The sequence below is a fragment of the Zeus faber genome, assembly GCF_960531495.2.
Source record: "Zeus faber genome assembly, chromosome: 16".
Lineage (NCBI taxonomy): Eukaryota > Metazoa > Chordata > Actinopteri > Zeiformes > Zeidae > Zeus > Zeus faber.
In genome coordinates this window covers 26,203,869-26,223,027 of record NC_137202.1, presented here as the reverse complement: position 1 = coordinate 26,223,027, position 19,159 = coordinate 26,203,869, and the positions used below count along the sequence as shown (strand labels likewise).

The window sequence follows — 19,159 nt, the reverse complement described above, 5'->3', positions numbered from 1 at the left end:
CATTTAATGAAATACAAATATGAATCACAGAAAACGAATTAACGGAGATCATACCAGCAAAACAAAAAAATCACACGGTAGGGCCTACAAGAGGCGGCGTCAGGTGAAATTGGTGTGAAGCGCGGCTCCGGGCGTCGAGGCCAGAGGATCCTCCTTGTGGAATCTATCGGGGGTTTCTTACGGTCGGCGTGTTTTTTTTCTTTGGGGGATTTTTTTTTTTGTATCATTATAATTTATTTCGCGGGACCGGGCCGTGTGAACACTGGGAAATCCAAGCACGGAGCTCCTCTCCCATTCACCTTTGACTTCTCTACATTTGTCCCCGTTGGTGCTGCCGCTCGCCGGCCAAAACAAACACACAGGTCACGCAGCGCTGGAACGTAATAAAGTAAGAGTACGGTGTTACTCTACTTTACAAGTATCTCAGTGAAGTGTTTTCCATTTTGGAGACATCGACTCCACTACATTTCAAAGCAAATATTGATGATGATTCATTAGCTCTATATCCTTGTAAATGACTATGACACCACCCGTACTATTTAATAAGAGCAAGTACTTATACATTTCTACTTCAGTTGAAATCCACTGTGGTACTTTCACGTCTACTAGCCATTTTGTGTCAGGTTATTTGTACTTTCACTGATGTAGAAGGTCTCTTTCAGAACACTCTATCGCCCATCACAGCTTTAAAGTGGTAATCCGTGAGATTATTTTGTGAGAAAATCCCACATTTGATATTTGATATTTTTTATGTTTGACATTTTGTCCATGCCTGTGCTCCTTTGCATGCGGTTGTGTGGGCTGGTTGGCTTGTCTTGCAGTGTCATCCACCCAACATAGTCAACATTATCGGTCGTCACTTTAAATAATAATAAAAATTAAAAAAAATGTTGAGCTCCCAATGTATAGTTATGATTAATGAATATTGAGTCGTCAGGGAGGGGTGGAAGTGCCTTTCCTCTCAAATCAACCAATGCCAAAATTCGGTTACACAACAAACAAATACAACATTTTAAAAAAGTGAACGAATGAAACAAATCTAAAATCACAAATGAAAGTACCAGGAAAGGGGATCGGTTTTATCCGTTAACGGCTTTATTTTTAATTAGACGTTCGGCTGTTCCCCCCAATGGCCGCATTGGATCACAAGCCACTGGTTGCCGGGAAACGACATTCACAGGAAAAGAGCATCGCTCAAACAGTGGCAGGTCACAGCCCATGACATCAGCTCCTGGGCAAATACTTCATCAGTCAGTGGAACTCTAACGGGACAAGTCGCTAGGGTTGCTCAGTAGTGCACATCTGCATTTGCATCATTTCATGTTCATGTTAATGAAACCTTCCTTACACGGGGGGGGGGGGGTCTACTACGTTCACGCCAACGTGAAATGCTGGAGAAGTTTCGCCGGGAGCTCATTTTACCACCACCCGTATCAGGGACGCAACCCGTTTGAATCTCCGATATCGAACCTCCGACTAGGCCCAATTTTAGACTTAATCCCACTTTTGACCCGGGCTACTTGAAAGGGCCTTTCTTAGCCGTGGTTTGAAGTGGTCTCAAACTTGCTCCGGTCTTGGTTTGAAAAAAAAAAAAAAAAAAAAAAGAAGAAACATCAGAGCTGATCTCGGTCTAAGCAAAAGTCGAAATGACGCCTGGCCAGGGAGCAGCCTCGAGATGAGCTGCTCTGCTCCCTGAGCTCCTGCCCCCTCCCACCTTAAGTTATAGGACTTTTAGTCCCGAACCAACTCATCTTCGGTTACGCTCAGGAGCCTCAGAAAGGCATTTTTTTAAATCCTGGACTGATTGAAATGGGGTTATTTTGGTCCCGATTGAGGTCAAACCCTGTCTCCGCCCCTTTAACCAGGAAATAAAGAGGCAATGTCCAGAACTGACCAGGAGGTGGTGCTTTAGAGCTGTGTTTGAGACGCTCTCTGCATACAAGGTACAAGGGCCACAATAAAGTACAAAATCCAATTTGCAAAAGTACTGATGAATCACTCTCCAGCGTTTGAAAAAATGCAAAACTCTTTTTAAAAACATTTTTCATTGTAGTCACGAACTGAAGTGAATGTAAGAGCCGCGGTTAAGCCCTTCTCGTGGGAGGCGTTTGCTCGAACGGACGCCAGAGCGGAAAGCGAGCGAAACGAGCGCCGTGTTTTCGGGGGCCCGGGGTGGAGGGGGACGGGCCCGCGGTGGAGGGGGACGGGCCCGGGGTGGAGGGGGACGGGCCCGGGGTGGAGGGGGACGGGCCCGGGGTGGAGGGTGCGGGCCCGGGGTGGAGGGGGACGGGCCCGGGGTGGAGGGGGACGGGCCCGGGGTGGAGGGGGACGGGCCCGGGGTGGAGGGTGCGGGCCCGGGGTGGAGGGGGACGGGCCCGCGCTGCCGGGGTTGGCGCCGCGCGCCTGTCGTCACAAATCCGAGCGAGAAAACGAACGAAATCCCAAACCTGCACCGGCTCCACGTCCCTGGCGGACAGATCCGGGGTCGGCTCCGACCGGCCCACGCACTGTGGCGTATCTTAAATAATGAGCGTATGGCCGAGCCCTTTGTGATGGGGTCCTTTATATAATTACAGCGCCATGTGCGCTCTGTTGCCGGTCGCTGGTCCGTGCTCTGATGGCTTCTTGGCATGTGTTCAAACCGCCCAGCGTTGGCCCTCTGCAACCTGACACGCCGGCCCCCACACAGCACACCTGGTCACCCATTCATGCCCGGAACACAGTGGCACGGCTGTTCACCGCCCCGTCTCCATTATCGTCCCGTCATGCCGTGGTTTGCAGCAGGGGCCTCGAACCACGGGCCCCCCTGTTAAAAACATGGCACTTAGAAGGACTCCAACGTATTTGAAATCACAACGCTAAAATAACCCACACTTATTATTATTATTATTATTATTATTTTACTTCATGTAAAAAAAACAACCCAGAATAAAATACAACGGAACAAAGGTCGCGGGGAAGCCGGGCCTGTCCCGGGGCCCCCGGTTCATCTGAGTTCGAGTCTCCTGGGGCGGGGTCACCGTTCCTGTGCCCCTTGAGCCAACCCTTACCAACCCTTTGTCACGGCCCTTTTCTTCCAGAGTTAGACAACAACTGCATATTGCTGTTCCGGGAAAACTACGTTCAGATATGAGCGGCGTTGTCATTGTCTTTTGTAAGGAGAAGTGGAGGGGTGGAGGGGTGGAGGGGTGGAGGGGTGGAGGCTGAAACCCCCATTATAGCTCGGAGGGGAATTCAACATTTGAGACGAGTGGACGTTTCCAAATAAAGGCGTCAAAATCCCAAAATGACAATGAGGGGGGGGGGCTGATATTTTTGAGAATAAAATGAAAACAGGATTCCCTCTCCCTCCCTCCCTCCCTCCCTCCCTCTCTCTCAGAACTTCCAGGCTGCGTGCGTGCGTGCGTGCGTGCGTGGGTGTGATCCTCGCCCCCCGAATCCAGCTCCGCCCAGCGCGGTCCACCTCCCCCTCCCGGCTTCCCCGCCAGTCTCTCCAGTACCGAAGCGCCTGCACGATGGGTCTCCAGGTCCCGGAACAGGGCTGGCTCGTCTCCGTGACGCTGCTGCTGGGACTCGTAACGTCGGTCCGCTGCGTGACCCGGGGAGAGCTGTTCCCGTTCGGCCAGAGCGCGGGCGACCAGCGGCTGGAACCGGGGTCCGACCGGACGCACCAGCTCCAGCTGGACACCCCCGTGCTGTTCCACGACACCGCTTTTGACAGCCTCTTCGTAAGTTCCTCAACAGAAAAATGATGAATATATGTAGAAAAACGAAAAAAAAAAAAAAAAAAAGTATTTACAGCTGCTTATTTCTATAGCTACAAAAGTATATATATATGTGTATATATTCCACAGTATTTGATAGTTATTTCTCCTATGAACTCACTACCAAAATGCAAACTTTTGAAAGTGTATTTTTTGATCTTATTATTTTACTGTTGAGTTACTGGGAGTGATATGGGGTTGTACTATCCGTGGAATGCATTCTCAGGGCTCCACTTGAGGTCATCGTTTCTACTGTTGACCCAGGGCCAAAGTACTGAAATTACTTTTATTTTGCAACCTCCACCCAGTAGGTAGGTACACACGCTCCTGCGGCTTGGGAATGCTTGAATAGTCCAATGGACAAAACTGCACAAAAGCTACTACTCTCTGTGTCCATAAAACCATGTGGTGCTTCTTACACATTCGAGGACTAACAAACCCATGTTACTACTAAATAATAACATGTCAACCGCTCTGAACAATCAAACAAAAACATGAACACACACATGAGGTGGGTAAATGTTCCGTTTGTTAAATTTCTGTACTGTGTGGAAGTTGACCAACTGAAAGGGACAGACAAGTGACCCCTTATCCCCCCGATTACCCCTTTCAAAGGCAAATGCTGAATCTATGTTTTAATTGTATCGACGACGTGGGATCACTATATACAAATAAAATAGAATACAAAGTCGATTTGCCTTTGAACATTGCAAACGTAATATTTGCCCAAAATCCTTTTGCAATTACTCGTTCAAATGACCACGGTCAAGAGTGAAAGGATTAGTTTTCCTTTTCGCCCACTGAATCCTCACGTCTTTGTCTCCTCGTCCACGCAGAGAGGGACCTAACGTGCTGTCAGCTGTATCATGCCGTCATCACATTAATTTATTCTTATGTCTGGCAGACTTTTGGCTTTGTCTTTTTTTTTTTTTTTTTTTTCCCCTTTTCATTCTTTCCTGAAGAGTCAGTCGCTGCCGGAATCCGTCTGTGCCCTGTGGGGGAACAGCAATATGTTTACAGCCAGACGGGGAAGGTTCAGATCAGAAATCATCATTTCATGAGCGCCCTCTTCTCTGTGATCCAACCACTTTTCAAAGCGCTGTGCGAACGAGTCTTACCTGGAGTCTCTACAATTGTCCAGAGGAATGCCTTCAGGTTGAACCCACCGATCATTTTCTAAGCAATGTCTTGCTTTTGGGGGGGGGGGGGGGGGTAGCTGTGATGAAGATTAGTGTGCAATCTGTAGGATCTCTAGGGCCGGACAGGAAACGGTATCGCCTTGGCCAGAAGTATAGTACGCACCGCCCCACCCCCCCACACTCCCAGCCGGCCAGGAACCAGAGGAGCCCCTGGTGTGGTGTGTGTTTTTGACATCACACACATTTTTATTTTTTTATTTTTTATGAACTCTGCGAGTGTTCGTATTAAACTTTCCAAGTGTGTAAAAATGCTTTGCCAAATGACATCTTGTTTGTTCATTAGTGTTTTGTGGGGCACGGCAGCTGACTTGAATCATTAGTCTAATGAGTTTGGAATAGAGATCAAAGTGGGTCAAAGCGGACTGTGTTCACCTCTGTTGTAAAACAGTTGTTGCATGTGCTATTATGGCCCTGTTCGAAAGGGTCTGTAAAAGCCGCCGGGTCATTGCGCTCAACTGAGCCTTCATTATTACCACTTCTAACTTAAGCTTTGAATTTCAGATCAACACCAATGGCTTTGTTGCCACAACGCTGCCGTCCAGTGAGTCGACGTACCTTGGCAGCATGCCCCCAGAGTTCGGCATGATTGCAGCTTTACAAGGAGACCTGGATACAAGCGATGGTGTGGGGAAAGTCTTCTTCCGTCAGGATGCCAGCCCGGCGGTCCTGCGACAGGCAGCTGACTACATCAACAGGGCTTTTCCAGACGATAAGGAGGTAGACCCTAACCATACGGTGGTGATCACCTGGGTAGATGTTGCCACCCATGAACCTCCAAGTAGGGGAGATGGGATTGGCAAGAAGGTAATCTCTTCTTTGTTGTCCATCTAGTGAAGCTAAGCGATCTCATTTAACAGTTCCAACTAAAGTCTATATATTATATATATATATATTCTTCTCATCCTGTCATACAGAGAAACACCTTCCAGCTAGTGATTGCTTCCTTGGAGACTGCTTCTTATGCCATTGTCCTTTACGTAAGGGATGGAATACAGTTTTCCTCAACACCAGTAGGGAGCAGTAGTGCAACCATGCAGGCTGGCTTCAGTAAAGGTCTGGTCCAGGGCTTCTTTTATTCCAGCCAGGGGTCGTACTACCGCATCACCACTGATGATGAGGCATCAGTAAGGGCTTTGGCAGAGTAAGTTGCTGTCTTCCTGGGAGGTTCATAGTTGACTGGATAATGGTTTAAGAACAGTAAGATATTTCAAGTTTTTGTGCCTTTGGTCTAAAACCGTCATTTCACATCCAAGGGAAACCAACTCAGGCGTCCGGGGTGTATATGTATACGAGATTGGAACATCTCCCTTCTTCTCCAACGTGGCTCCGGGTGAAGTCATGGACCTGCCAACTGAGAGCCCGCACCAGACAGTCACAGAGGGATCTCAGGAGCCCGTTGACGAGGACAGGCCGGTGTATTATGGAGGACAGCAAGTGGAGTACCCTCCCTATGAGCCGGATGGCCAGATCCTGGTCCACCCAGTTCAATACCAGCCTCAGCAGCCTGAAGTGGTGCAGATTCAAATGGAAGATGGGGATATCAATGCAAACGGTGGGTCTATCAGAGCAAGAAGCCAGCAGCTCTATTTCCCTTTTTTTTTCCTTTTATGTTTTTTTGCATTACTTAACAATGCCCCTAACCCGAAGTAACATAACATTTAGATCTATGCACTTCCGCCCCCTATTGGGCTGAAACGCGTCGGTTCTTATCAGATTCGGGCCACATCCACAAAACAAAGTGCACCTTTTTCGGTTAGATGATGATTGCGTTGTTCAGGGTGATTTGGGTCAGGACCCTTCAGTTTTGGGCCACGGTGCAGATTGAAATTAGGCAAGGTCGGTCTTACACATCCGGTCTGCAACCTGTTGCAGAACAGTCAACCTGGATCCAGCCCAGTGACTCAGTGAAGGCTTTGAAGTAATGCAAAGAACTTTTCATGTTTTGCGTTTATGAACTCCAATCCCATCCTTACCATTCTGTTGACTCTTCTTGCAGTGTTCTCTTACAGCTACGGCACATGTGCTAGCAATGCAAAGAAGTGCAGCACGTTTGCTGACTGTAGGGACTACTCCAGTGGCTACTGCTGCCATTGCAGGCCGGGCTTCTATGGCGATGGAATCCATTGTGTGGCAGAGGGTAAGTACCCCTACACTGCATTATATGGAATGTGTCCATTCAGTGATAATCAAATTTATTGAGTTATGCCTCACTGATTTTTGATGTGGCTTTTGAACTGTTCAGTGGCAACATTATAATTATTTGCATCTATCTTTGCAGGAAAACCCCAGAGAATGAATGGCAAGGTGCACGGGAAGGTGTTTGTGGGCAATTCTCTGACTCCAACGGAGTTCAACAGCAATGATCTCCACTCATATGTTGTGGTTAATGATGGCCGTTCCTACGTGGCCATCAGTGATATTCCTGACAGCCTTGGCCCATCCCTCCAGCCGCTGTCAGCCGTTGGAGGTGTGATCGGGTGGGCATTTGCACTGGAGCAGCCTGGCTTCAAGAACGGTTTCAGCATTATTGGTGAGGAAACTATTGCTGCGGTCGCACAATGAAAAAATAAAGCACAGGCGACATTCTGACAATGCAAGATGCATAAACCAATGATAATGATCATTAGTCTTTTTCAGGAAACCTCCGTTTTAGTACACTCTTCCCTTACAACTAGTCAGGGACCATCCAGCTGCCTTTTCACTTACTCCAGCCAGCTGAATTCTCATGTAATTAGCTCAGTGTGGACAGAGGACAGCGGGCCAAAGTTCACTGAGGGCCACTGGTATGTTTGTCTTGGAGTTAACCTCCCATTTCAATCCCCTGCAGGAGGAGAGTTCACGCGGCAGGCTGAGGTGACCTTTTTGCCGGGAAACGAGAAGCTGATCATCAAGCAGGAGTTCAAAGGCATCGACGAGCACGACCACCTGGTGGTGAGCACCACGCTAGATGGTCGGCTCCCGGAGATCCCCCGCGGCGCCACCGTGCAGATTGACCGCTATTCCGAGATCTACCAGTACAGCAACAACTGTAAGACACGGATCGAGGGAGCATACGTCGGGGGACGGGACATGAGGAAGCAATGAAACACTCCTTCTGTCTTTCTCTTCAGTGGTCAGCTCATCCTCCACCCGCAACTATGTGGTCAGCATGCCTGACGGTACCACGGAGACCAGGACCTATCAGTGGCGCCAGACCATCACCTTCCAGAGCTGCCAGCACGACGAGGCCTCCAGAGACGTGAAGCCCACCCAGATGCTCAGCGTGGACCAGGTCTTCGTCATGTACGACCCAAATAATCAACTCATCCGCTACGCCATGAGCAACAAGATCGGAGATGTCAATGGTGAGGTCACGCAGGTTATTCTTGTCCTGTTATTCTTCCTGTTTTGGCATGATTCAACTTCCTGTCCACGGCGCATCCTGAGACCTGACTGTTCTATAACATTCGAGATAGAATAGCGGACCGACGCAGGTGGCAGTCATTATTAACAGCCAATGACTTCCCAGCACGAAATCTATCACCCTGAGCTGCGTGTTCTATGCCTTAGGAGGACAACAGGAGGAGAACCCCTGCTTCACTGGAAGACACGGCTGCGATACGAATGCTGTCTGCAGACACGCGCAGGGTGTTGAGTTCACCTGCGAGTGCGCGGCTGGCTTCACTGGTGACGGCCGCACATGCTACGGTAAGACACTGAAATGAACAAAGTCTGTTGGGTTAATGTGAATATGTTTTTTTGCAAACCCTTCAAAAAAACAACGACAAAGTTGATTTTGTGATGTGGGATACTTCACTGGATTTCTTTTCCCCCTGAACCTGCTCTACGCAGTAAATTAGGAGAAGGTCTGTATCTGCAAAGGGCAATTTATTTTCCATTAGGAACAATTAGTAACGCCTTCCTTCCTGGGGAACTGGGCACTCCTGAAAATTAGCACCAGGATCTCTCAGTGTAAACAGAGCCACTGTCCCACTGCTCCGCAGGGCCCTCAGACCAAACACTGGATCAAAGGTCAACTTATCCAGTTGTGTCTCAACCCCCAGCCCCCTCTCTTTACTGTATATGCAGGGATTTGTCTTTGGCCAAGGAAGGAAGTGCTCTTGGGAACAGGGAGTAGAGAAAAGAAGGATGTTTTTCAGATCATTTAGATGGGATCTGTTTGTAATCAGGAGAACTGATTGTGCTGCCCTCTGTGGCCCCTGCGGCATCCCTTAATTTGCAGAGGTTAATTTACAAAGCTGGAGTTGAAAGCCCCTCATATTTAAAATAAATAAATACGTTTTACTATCGTTACCATTTGACTATTTGTACACATTCCCAACAGACATCGATGAATGCAGAGACACTCCTCAAATCTGTGGCTTCAATGCCATTTGCAACAACCAGCCTGGAACCTTCCGTTGTGAATGTGTGGATGGATATCAGTTTGCAAGTGATGGACAGACCTGCATTGGTAAGTCATGTTTATTTCATTGCAAAGAACAAATACAGTTTGCAGAAGATTCACCTGCAGTGGGTGTACATACAATAAACAATAACATTCACTATGATATGAACTAGATGAACAATATATAGTATATGTGAAGACTGAACTGTAAATAGAGGTGTATACTATAAGTTAACTGTCGGTTTCTCACAGAAAAATAAACTCTAAAAATGTACTTTCTGAAAATGTTTTTGTTTTTGGCAATGATTGGGATGTCTGATGAAAAAAAACTGTAAAAAAAAAACAAACAACCCAGACGAGTAAAAGAATGCAATAACTATTTGTCCAAGACATAGTATTCGTGTGTGGATATTTTATCAGGTGGGATTTCACAAACATTTGGGAAATATTTCTCTCAGACAAGTCGAGCAAACCATCGATTTTACTCTCTGCAGTTCTTAACAATCGAAGCTTGTCGCTTCGTAGCTAAACTCCACCTTTAAACCTGTTAAAAAATGTTCAAAAACTATTATTAAGTTAAAACTAATTAAAACTATTTTAAGCCTTTCTATTTATGAACTTGTTTTCTGTAAACGAAAATCAGAAGGAGTTTGTTTATTCCGCCAAGGACAATTGCATATATGAGGAATCTGTCAGGGTGATGTTTTGCATGTTTCTCTACAGACAATTAGCATTAAAAAAAAAAAATGCTTAAAAGTCTGAAAAAATTAAATAAATTAAATAATGTTACAATAAAAGTAGCTAAATATACTCAAAAGGACCCAGAAAATACAGAAAAAGACAAACATATAAAATATAAAATGTATATAAAATGTGATTCTATGCCTAGGATTAAATTATTGGTATAGATATGAAGGGTATAACTTATACATTATTACTATATACTAGGTTGTTACAGAGTAAAAGAATGGATTTTTTTCTTTTTGCGAATATGGTATCCTTGTCTCTCAGTATCCTTGTCTCTGTCTCTCTGTACCAGAGGTCAACAGACCGGTAGATCACTGTCAAGCGGGCACCCATACCTGTGACATCCCTGAGCGCGCTCAGTGCAGCAGCACCGGCGGCTCCGCCTACATCTGCTCCTGCCTGCCAGGGTTCGAAGGGGACGGCCGAGCCTGTCGGGGTAACGCTAGAGAAATGACATTGGAAACGCGCATGACATCATTTCGATCAGGGTTTCCCAACCTTTTTTTTTTGGCCGCTGCACATTTTACACTTACACTACAACAAGAGAACCCCGCGGCACACCGCCATCCTGTCAACCACTATATACCTCACAAACATCTATAACTTGTTATTATGGCCTACTTAATAGCTGTCAGTTTCAGTGTGAAACTTAAGCTTGTTCTGATGAACACAGAGCTGGAATTCCGGCTGGAACCGATGAATTAGTACAGCCTTGCAATTTTGACCTTGCAACACAAGAGCTAATTTCCATGACTTCTCTTTTTAAGAGGAATTTGAAAATAATTCACAGCACACTAGCGTGCGGCGGCACAGTGGCTGAGAAACTCAGCCACTTAGACCATACGTCACAATATCTGCAACACTTAATTATCTCTGTAGACTACTTTATGGACCTACAGAGCCTCAACACACAAGAGCTTACTGTCTTCAGCAATGTTCGTAATGTAATCCTCGGATCAATATTCAAGTTGGTACAATTAGTCCGGCTTGTGCATTCCACAACAAGGAGTCTCAGGGCGTAATTGTTAAACCATATGGGGTCTGATTGCTAATACATCTGCTACGACCGGACAGCGAGACAGGAGAAGCAAATGGCCGATACATGTGTTTGCGGTTCAGCGTCAGCGCAGAGCTGACACGGCCCCTCTGAGAAACCATCAATATCTTTCACTGCTTCTTCCTCCGGCGCTCTGCACGGCACGCGGCATCCTGTCCGTCCTCAAAGAGCAAACGCGGGTCCTCGGTAAATACATTTCCGTTCCCAGGCTTCACGCGAGCCACTTGAAGAGGCGTCGGTTCATTTAGGAGCCATCTCGGTATGGTCCTCTGGCATTATGTCTGCTTCTGGCAAGACCATACCTTTTTATCTATCTTTGAATCAGGAGTCGTCTATATATATATATACAGTATATATATATATATATAACATTCCGTTGCACATACAGTAACACTAATAATATTTTGTATGTTTCACATTGAAATGCACCGACAGAAAGGTGTTGTCTTTTTCAACTTCACAATGCGGCGCTCCATGAAGGAATGACATTTTTTAAGACAAGCGTGAACCATTTTTTCAAGTAACGTAGATTCAATTACTAGAGCGAATTGTTGGAATTACAAGACCAGCGTGAACCTAAGAGCACATGGTGGATGTTCTTAACTATATTGGCAGAGAGGTGTGTGCCCTGCCTTAAGCCTGCTTCACACCAGGCTGTGAGGCTCTGGCATACGTCCAAGTTTTTTAACTCATGCCGGAAGTGATGTTGGTGAAGTTTTTTGGGATTTTTTTTGGAACTGGGCTTAGAATGAAGTTAGTTATAACAATATGATAATGAAGTAATTACTGTGAACCTTGGATATCAACGAATTCACTATCAAAACATCGCTTTTAATTGTGTGTGTGTGTGTGTTTTTTTTTTTATTGTTTTGCACTTTGCAAGCACCATATGAAGGGTTTTAATAAACTCTCATTCATGGAACATTGTAAATGTCCAGCTCAGAAAACTACTCGCTGTTGTACTGGAAAAAAAAAAAACTTCTCCCGTTTGCTCCTCATACGCATTCGTTGTGAAGTCGTCTTTACGCTCTTGTTGTCGCCTTCTTTAGCGTTTCCGCTTCTCTCGTCAAAACGGAAGCAGAGTGTCCGTCCCCCCTGTAATAACACCATCTCACCCCCTCTGCCGTTACCGGGCCTCTCCAAATTGAATCGACTTATGACCAGTTTGACCCTTCGCTCATACATTACGTAGGTGTTGATACTATTGTCCAGCATGCTCTGGTAGCTGAGTCAAAACCACGATGGCTTCTCACATTTATACTACATCATCGTTTAGGATACATGTGCCATTCTGGATGAAACTCTCTCTTATGGTCCACGTTTCTCTCTGTTGTTCCCCGTTGCCATTGCCTGAAGATATCGACGAGTGCCAGCCTGGCAGGTGTCATCAGGCCGCCGTCTGCTACAACACTCAGGGATCCTTCACCTGTCAGTGCAGACCGGGTTATTACGGTGACGGCTTCCGCTGCTCCGCAGGTGAGTCCCTGTGGAATGCGACCGCTCCACGTCTTGTCACTCGAGCCCCAACTTGAATACGCTGCGGCCGCCCGGAACGCTGTTGGTGTGTAGGGGTGTTCACGTCCGCCTTGATCTGGCGTTGGGGTTATTTTAGAGGTCTTATCGCCGGTCCAGCTGGGGTGTAAGTGCTAAGTGTGTGACCTATTTGTAGTCTGAGCAAAAGGGGAAAAAAATGAAACAGATGATTTCCAGCTCAGAATTGTTTATTCCACCATTGTTCTTTGGCAAGAGTTTTATTTGTACTGGAGCTGCTGCCTGCCAGAAGTCTATTGGTGCCAGCTGGAATCTTTTTTTTTTTCTTTTTTTTATATATATATGAAGGAATTTGTCATGGACAGTTTGATTGGAATTGTCTTGACAGCGGTAAGGAATTGAACTAGAGTTGTCTCAATGTATAAGACTGATGCAAATAAACCGTGAAAATATGTTCTACATTGGTTTTCGGATTTGATTTACGCTCTGGGTCCGTCTCAGTGCTTTGTGCTCACGTTTTTATCTTTCACAGAAAGGGAAAAAACCCATTGCCAGTCCCACAGAGACAGCCTCCTGGGCGTCACTGAGTTTGGCCCCCGAGGGCCCCGGCCTCCCGTCGGCCAGTTCGTCCCCGCCTGCGATGAGAACGGCGCTTACGAGCCCCTGCAGTGTCACGGCAGCACCGGTCAATGCTGGTGCGTGGACCGCAGTGGGCAACAGATCCCCGGGACGCTCTCCGGGCCCGGGAGCAGACCGATGTGTAAGTAACCCCCCGCGGTTTTGCAACACCCACGTTTTCTCAAAGTATCTGTAACCGTGAAAAGGAATCTGCTCTGGTTTTGTGTCGGGTTTCCGGTAGGTATCGACCACGATGGGCCCAGACCCTCTGTGAGGCCCACTCCCCGTCCCGATGTTCAGCCTCTGCCTCCGGGCACACACCTGATGTTCACCCAGAGCGGCAAGATAGAGTACGTACCCCTGGAGGGCTACGACATGAAGACCAGCGATGCCAAGGCCGTCCTCCATCTGCCTGTGAGTTTACCCTTACATGCATTGTTCCAATGGCTGTTCGGGGAGGAGGTCATGGGAATCTCTCCATACTTTGTTTGTCTTTGTTTTGTTGTAAATTATTTTATATGTGGTTTTAATTGGTTTTGACTCTCTTTAAAGGAGTTTTAAGACCCGGGGAAAGTGGCTTCACAAGGCTGTAGTCATCTCTATTTGCTTCTCTGGCCTTTTAAATGACCTATTTACTTTTCCGTTAGACAGGATATTATGAAGGATGGAACCCAGATCCCTTTGTCTTTGCATGTTGCGGTTCATATTTTAGACTGTGACGGGACAGCCGGCACTTCACCCGACAACTGAACCATATAAGGGAAGAAATAGTTTTCACTGCAGCTCGGCCGTGACGCTAAATATACACTTATCTCAAGCACGAAGTAAAGCAAGGAATCCCAGGCGACAGAAATGCCTGTTCCGGTCGGAGGAAGAACTCGCGGGGATTTCCGTTTTAGATTATTCGAATCCCTCTCCGGGAACAACCAGCTTGCGTTTTCAGTTCTGCAACTCCCCCTGTCTGCCTCCCGCGCTGGAGACTTGCACTTTATTGGAGGCACATGTTGACATTCACACTAATTGCTAACATCAATGCAGCACCCCGAAACTACAAACCACATTTCACGTCGCGCAGATTCTCAAAGCAGCTGGCCTCTGGAGAAGGTCTGTTTTTTTTGTTTGGTTTTGTTTGTTTTGATATGCGTCTAGACACCAGGGGTCTCAAACTACAGGCCCGGGGGCAACATCCGGCCTGCGGTGATACACATGGTGATAATATATACCGTGCTAAATTGATCCACACAAATGTTCTTAATGTTTTCAAAATATAAAGCAGAATTACATAGATCACAAGGGAGATATTGCTAACAGGATTAACAGAGGCAAGTCAGCACATTCCATGTGCGGGAGAAAACAAAACCAAACAAAAAAAAAAACAGGCGGGTTTTCCCTTAAAGTGCAACAGTCACTAAAAGAAGACATCCCGGTCATTTGAGTTTGAGACCCCGAGTCTAGACGTTGATATCAGAAAGCACTCAGACCCACCTGGTGGCCGTTTTTTCACGGCCAAACCCCTCTTCTTCGTCTTCTTTTTCTTCTTCTTCTTCTTCTTCTTCCAACAAACTGCACTTCAAAGACAAGTTGTGTTGTTGACCTCTCTGCAGGAGAAAGTAATCATTGGAGTGGCCTATGACTGCGTGGAGAAAATGGTCTACTGGACGGACATCACCTCTCCAGCCATCAGCAAGGCCAGCGTACAGGGGGGGGTGCCCATCCCAGTCATCAGCTCAGGTCGGGGTCCGGTCTCAACGCTTCTCTCACTAACGTCCAGACAACAGGTCAAATAACTCACGTGCGACACCCCACCTCCCAACAGATCTGCACAGCCCAGAGGGCATAGCCATCGACCACTTGGGCCGGGCCGTGTTCTGGACGGACTCCATGAGGGATCGGATCGAAGTAGCGTCCTTGGATGGCTCTCAGCGGCGCGTGATTGTTAATTCTGGCCTCGTGAACCCTCGCGCTATTATTGCTGACCCCCCCAATGGGTACGTCGTTTCCTGTCCGAAGCGCAATGTTGCCGCAGGGGGCGGCCCCGAAGCCTGAACAATCTCTAGTCTTATTCTAGTCACTCCCTCGGCATCATTTTGAAAGCGAGTCTTATGAGTCATCCAACTGCAATTTGTATCCTCTCAACAGAAATCTCTACTGGGCTGACTGGAATCGAGAAGCCCCCAAGATTGAGACCTCCTACATGGACGGCTCCAACAGAAGGGTGTTGGTCAAGGACGATCTTGGCCTGCCGAACGGCTTGACCTACGACCCCCACAGCTCTCTGCTTTGCTGGGCGGACGCAGGTTAGTTTCGTTATTCGCTCTTGGTACAAAAGGAACCTCCAGTGAGCAGATGTCTCCCCCTCACCATCGGAACTAAGTGTGAGCTCTTGCCTGCAGGCACGCACAAATTGGAGTGCATGAACCCCAGTCAGGGTGACCGCAGAAAGGTCATGGAAGGGATGGAGTACCCCTTTGCGATAACCGCCTACGGAAAGAACATTTACTACACCGACTGGAGGAGGTATGGCACATTGCTCAGTATTTGTCTTACAGCATAACAAGTCAGGACGCACGGAACTTCGGTGAAATAGCCTCACTTTCATTTCAGTAACAGATGTTCCCAACATGTATATTTTGTGGTAATCTTTTAAATTAATGCAATGATTGGGGATGTGATTTCTACACAATATCTGTGATTACGGCCTGATCCAAGCTGGTGGTCTGCCTCAATTTATGGAGTTCATGTGTTGGTCACATTAAAGGATGCAATGGAGTTGGTGGTGGTGGTGGTGGGTCCGAGGGTCAAATGGCTCCCCAGACTTCTGACACCCAGCATCAGGCCTTAATGTTCGCCCCTTGATGTTCTTCGACACCAATGCCCTGCGACCAGGGGAAAGGCGGGGTCGAGCTGGTTTCTTTGAAAATAGAAAAAAGGCGGCAGCTGCTTGCAATTTCTGACTTTTGCGAGCGCGTGCTCTGCGAGTGACCCGTGATCCCTCTGATCTCGCCAGAGGTTTTGAGCCTCGCTGGAAAGGAAGTTTGATTTGAGAAGACTCCTTTAAAAGACAAAATTACATAACCCGCCCCCCACCCCCGCAAAAGGGATATTACCAGGTTTCCTGGTTTGAGGAAGAGCAGTGAGCGTCAGAAGTCTGTTGTTCTCTTTTTTTTTTTCTTTCTTTAGTCTTTACAACTATGTGGCAGCTTGGCCTACCACACGCCACCCAAGTGACGTTTTCAGGGACCTCCGGCACAGAGACACAGACGGCGGGGTTTCAGACACACAGTTTATTGTAGAGAGTGGTGTAGGTGGAACAAGCCCAGGAGCAGATGGACACGTGTCATGACAAGGGCTCCTCTCCTGAGTGTGTGTGGGGATGGGGGTTTTACCTGTTGCTCGTTAGACCAACCAACAAGCAACAAGTATGCAGCCACATTGATCCTGGGCCAACAATTACATAGACCCAGGTCAGGTGTAGCTGCTCAAACCACACCATCCCCGCACCACAGACTAATTGTTACTTTTATACGAGTTTTTGAGCAAAAATTTGTAAAAAATAAAATAAATTCATTCTCCTTTCAGCTAATATTTCTCTCTCCGAATTGCTTAACACCCGCTGTTGGTTCTGTTTGCACCAGGGACGCAGTGATCGCGGTGGATCGCGTCACCGGCAGAGAGACGGCTGAGTTCCAGCCCCAGAAACGCACTAAAGTGTATGGGATCACCACAACGTTCGCCCAGTGTCCTTCCGGTAAAAAAAAACAACAAAAATAAACTTTTTTCCACTACTTTTGTCCAAGGCAGCCTTACTTGCCAGATGGTTCTTATGACAATCTCTCCGTCATGAATGCATGTTTCTTAGGTTTGAAGATGTATTTCATCTTCAAACCTATTTTTTTCAAAACGGAAAAAGGGTTATTAGGAAAGCCGTGAACCCTCGCATATTTGGAGACCCGTGCGTCGGCCTTATGATTATTTCCCATTACTCTTACTTGCCTGGCAACAGCGTTGCAATCTGCCGCCGTGACCTTTACCTTCGATCCTTTTTTGAAATAGTCGACTGTGAACCCAAAATATCTCTTGATTTGCTACGAACCCGGAAGCCCCGGAAGAGGAATATTTCCCAAGGTATTTACTTTTTCAAGGAATGAAAGATTGCGGTTAACTGCGTCTATAGCAGCCAAACAGGCCTTATCCTCCTCACGCCCCCTCCCCACACATGCACTCACACACACACACACACACACTTGATAAGATTGCATAAAGCCAGGGAATGCAGGTCTGAGGGGCCCTCCTCCGACATCTGGATTTTGCTACGTTTCACCCAACTATGTGTATCTGCTTGGGGATAAGAGGCGACCGTTGCTTTAACTTCCCCCATTCTACTACTGGTGCTATGTATGTTACACGTTTTCACTCTTTTATTCTATTGTTTGTCATAATTACTGCCTGTTTTTGATGTGAGCTGCTGGGACATTTATATCCATCTATATATCCATCCATCCATCCATCCATCTATCTGTCTATCCATCTATATATCTATCATCTCTCTCTATCCTTCCATTACCCTCTATCTGTCTATGTATCTGTCTATCGATCAATCTATATATGTATCTATCCTTCCTCCATCCATCCTCTCTCTCTCTCTATCCCTCAATCTATGTATCTATCTATCCATCCATCCATCCATCCATCCATCTATTGCTGATTCCTCAAAAGGTTGCGATGATGTACGATGACCAACATACTTAACGTACGGTGCTTTCCCCGCCTCCGTCAGGACAAAACTACTGCTCCGTGAACAACGGCGGCTGCACGCACCTCTGCCTGGCAACGCCGAGCGGGCGCTCCTGCCTGTGCCCCGACAACGCCGTCAGCGTGAGCTGCGTGGAGCGGCCGGGCGGCTACTGAGGCGGGGTCGTCCAAAGGGCTCCGAGGGAGCGGTGGCACCCCGCTGATTGACGTCTGCCGGGGGAGGGGGGCGGGCGGGCGGAACGAGGAGCCACTCGCCGTTGTAAACCGTGGCTGTTGAAAATGCCGGTGAAAAATCGGAGGTGGATTACTGAGCCTTTATTTTAACACTCAGCGTCATCCTCAGCAGTAAGGTAAAAACAACAACAGCAACGGCAACACGATATCTGTGCCTTTACGAAGTTACAAATGCTTCTCCGAATTGTAAATAGACACGTTTGGTCTGTTGTTTTTGTTTTTGTTTATTTTTTTTCTTCCACTAGTGCACATAGTCTAAAGGATGAATATTTAAATAACGGCAATATATGATACATCAGATGGTGCTTTCTGATCAATTTTTCTTTTTTTACATCATTTTATGTTGGCTGTTACACTGTGGCATGTTTGAATTATCTCATCGGTTATCTCATGTAATTATTAAAGAAAACTCTGACCCCAGTGTGTCTGCACAAATTGTGGGATGGAGTTCACAATGCTGAGAGCAGCGAATAAAAGGGATCAGCTCTTGAGCGTGTCGTGTCTGTGGAAATAGCTGTAGCGCCATCTTGTGTACGATTTTTGCAATTATTTTTTCTTCTTTTCCCCAGTTGTGTTGCAGTAGATGTCGCCCTTGGCTCAATTTTCACCGCACTCACAATCAGCAAAACCATGTCCCTGCAACAGGGGAGGCTGCAGTTACAGGGCCACAGTCCTCAGCACCCGAGTGTCCCAGCGAGTTGTAGTTTTAAAGGCTTATTCCATCCAAATAACTACTTTCCTTCTAACGACTTATCCTTTGCGGTATGAGGTTCGAGGTGGTTTACCTTGGGTTTAAGGTTAGAGGTGGTGTCCATCTTGTCCAGGCGTCCTCGGCGCTGTCACGAAACACCAGGGTCCTGGGACTGCGCCCTCCTCTAGTGCAGGAGCATACTACTGTACTCACAATCAG

The 19,159-nt window shown here is 47.1% G+C and overlaps 1 protein-coding gene across 1 annotated transcript; it reads left to right on the top strand.

The window, feature by feature from the left end:
- Nucleotides 1-3,487: 3,487 nt before the first annotated feature.
- Nucleotides 3,488-18,740, top strand: nid1a (nidogen 1a). Its single transcript, XM_080017228.1, has 20 exons — nucleotides 3,488-3,728; nucleotides 5,465-5,767; nucleotides 5,878-6,104; nucleotides 6,217-6,515; nucleotides 6,960-7,100; nucleotides 7,242-7,493; nucleotides 7,791-7,991; nucleotides 8,074-8,307; nucleotides 8,513-8,650; nucleotides 9,288-9,416; nucleotides 10,390-10,533; nucleotides 12,511-12,630; nucleotides 13,178-13,405; nucleotides 13,505-13,677; nucleotides 14,868-14,994; nucleotides 15,080-15,251; nucleotides 15,403-15,560; nucleotides 15,657-15,780; nucleotides 16,899-17,011; nucleotides 18,041-18,740. Exons 1-20 carry the CDS (start codon nucleotides 3,516-3,518, stop codon nucleotides 18,169-18,171), a joined length of 3,627 nt encoding a protein of 1,208 aa, XP_079873354.1. The 5' UTR covers nucleotides 3,488-3,515; the 3' UTR covers nucleotides 18,172-18,740.
- The last annotated feature ends 419 nt before the right edge of the window (nucleotides 18,741-19,159 follow it).

Excerpts from the sequence above, each read along its gene's own strand:
- nid1a (XM_080017228.1), top strand. The coding sequence starts at position 3,516 with ATGGGTCTCCAGGTCCCGGAACAGGGCTGGCTCGTCTCCGTGACGCTG. Across the intron at positions 7,992-8,073 it reads CTACCAGTACAGCAACAACT|TGGTCAGCTCATCCTCCACC; the intron begins GTAAGACACGGA and ends CTTTCTCTTCAG. Across the intron at positions 12,631-13,177 it reads CGGCTTCCGCTGCTCCGCAG|AAAGGGAAAAAACCCATTGC; the intron begins GTGAGTCCCTGT and ends TATCTTTCACAG.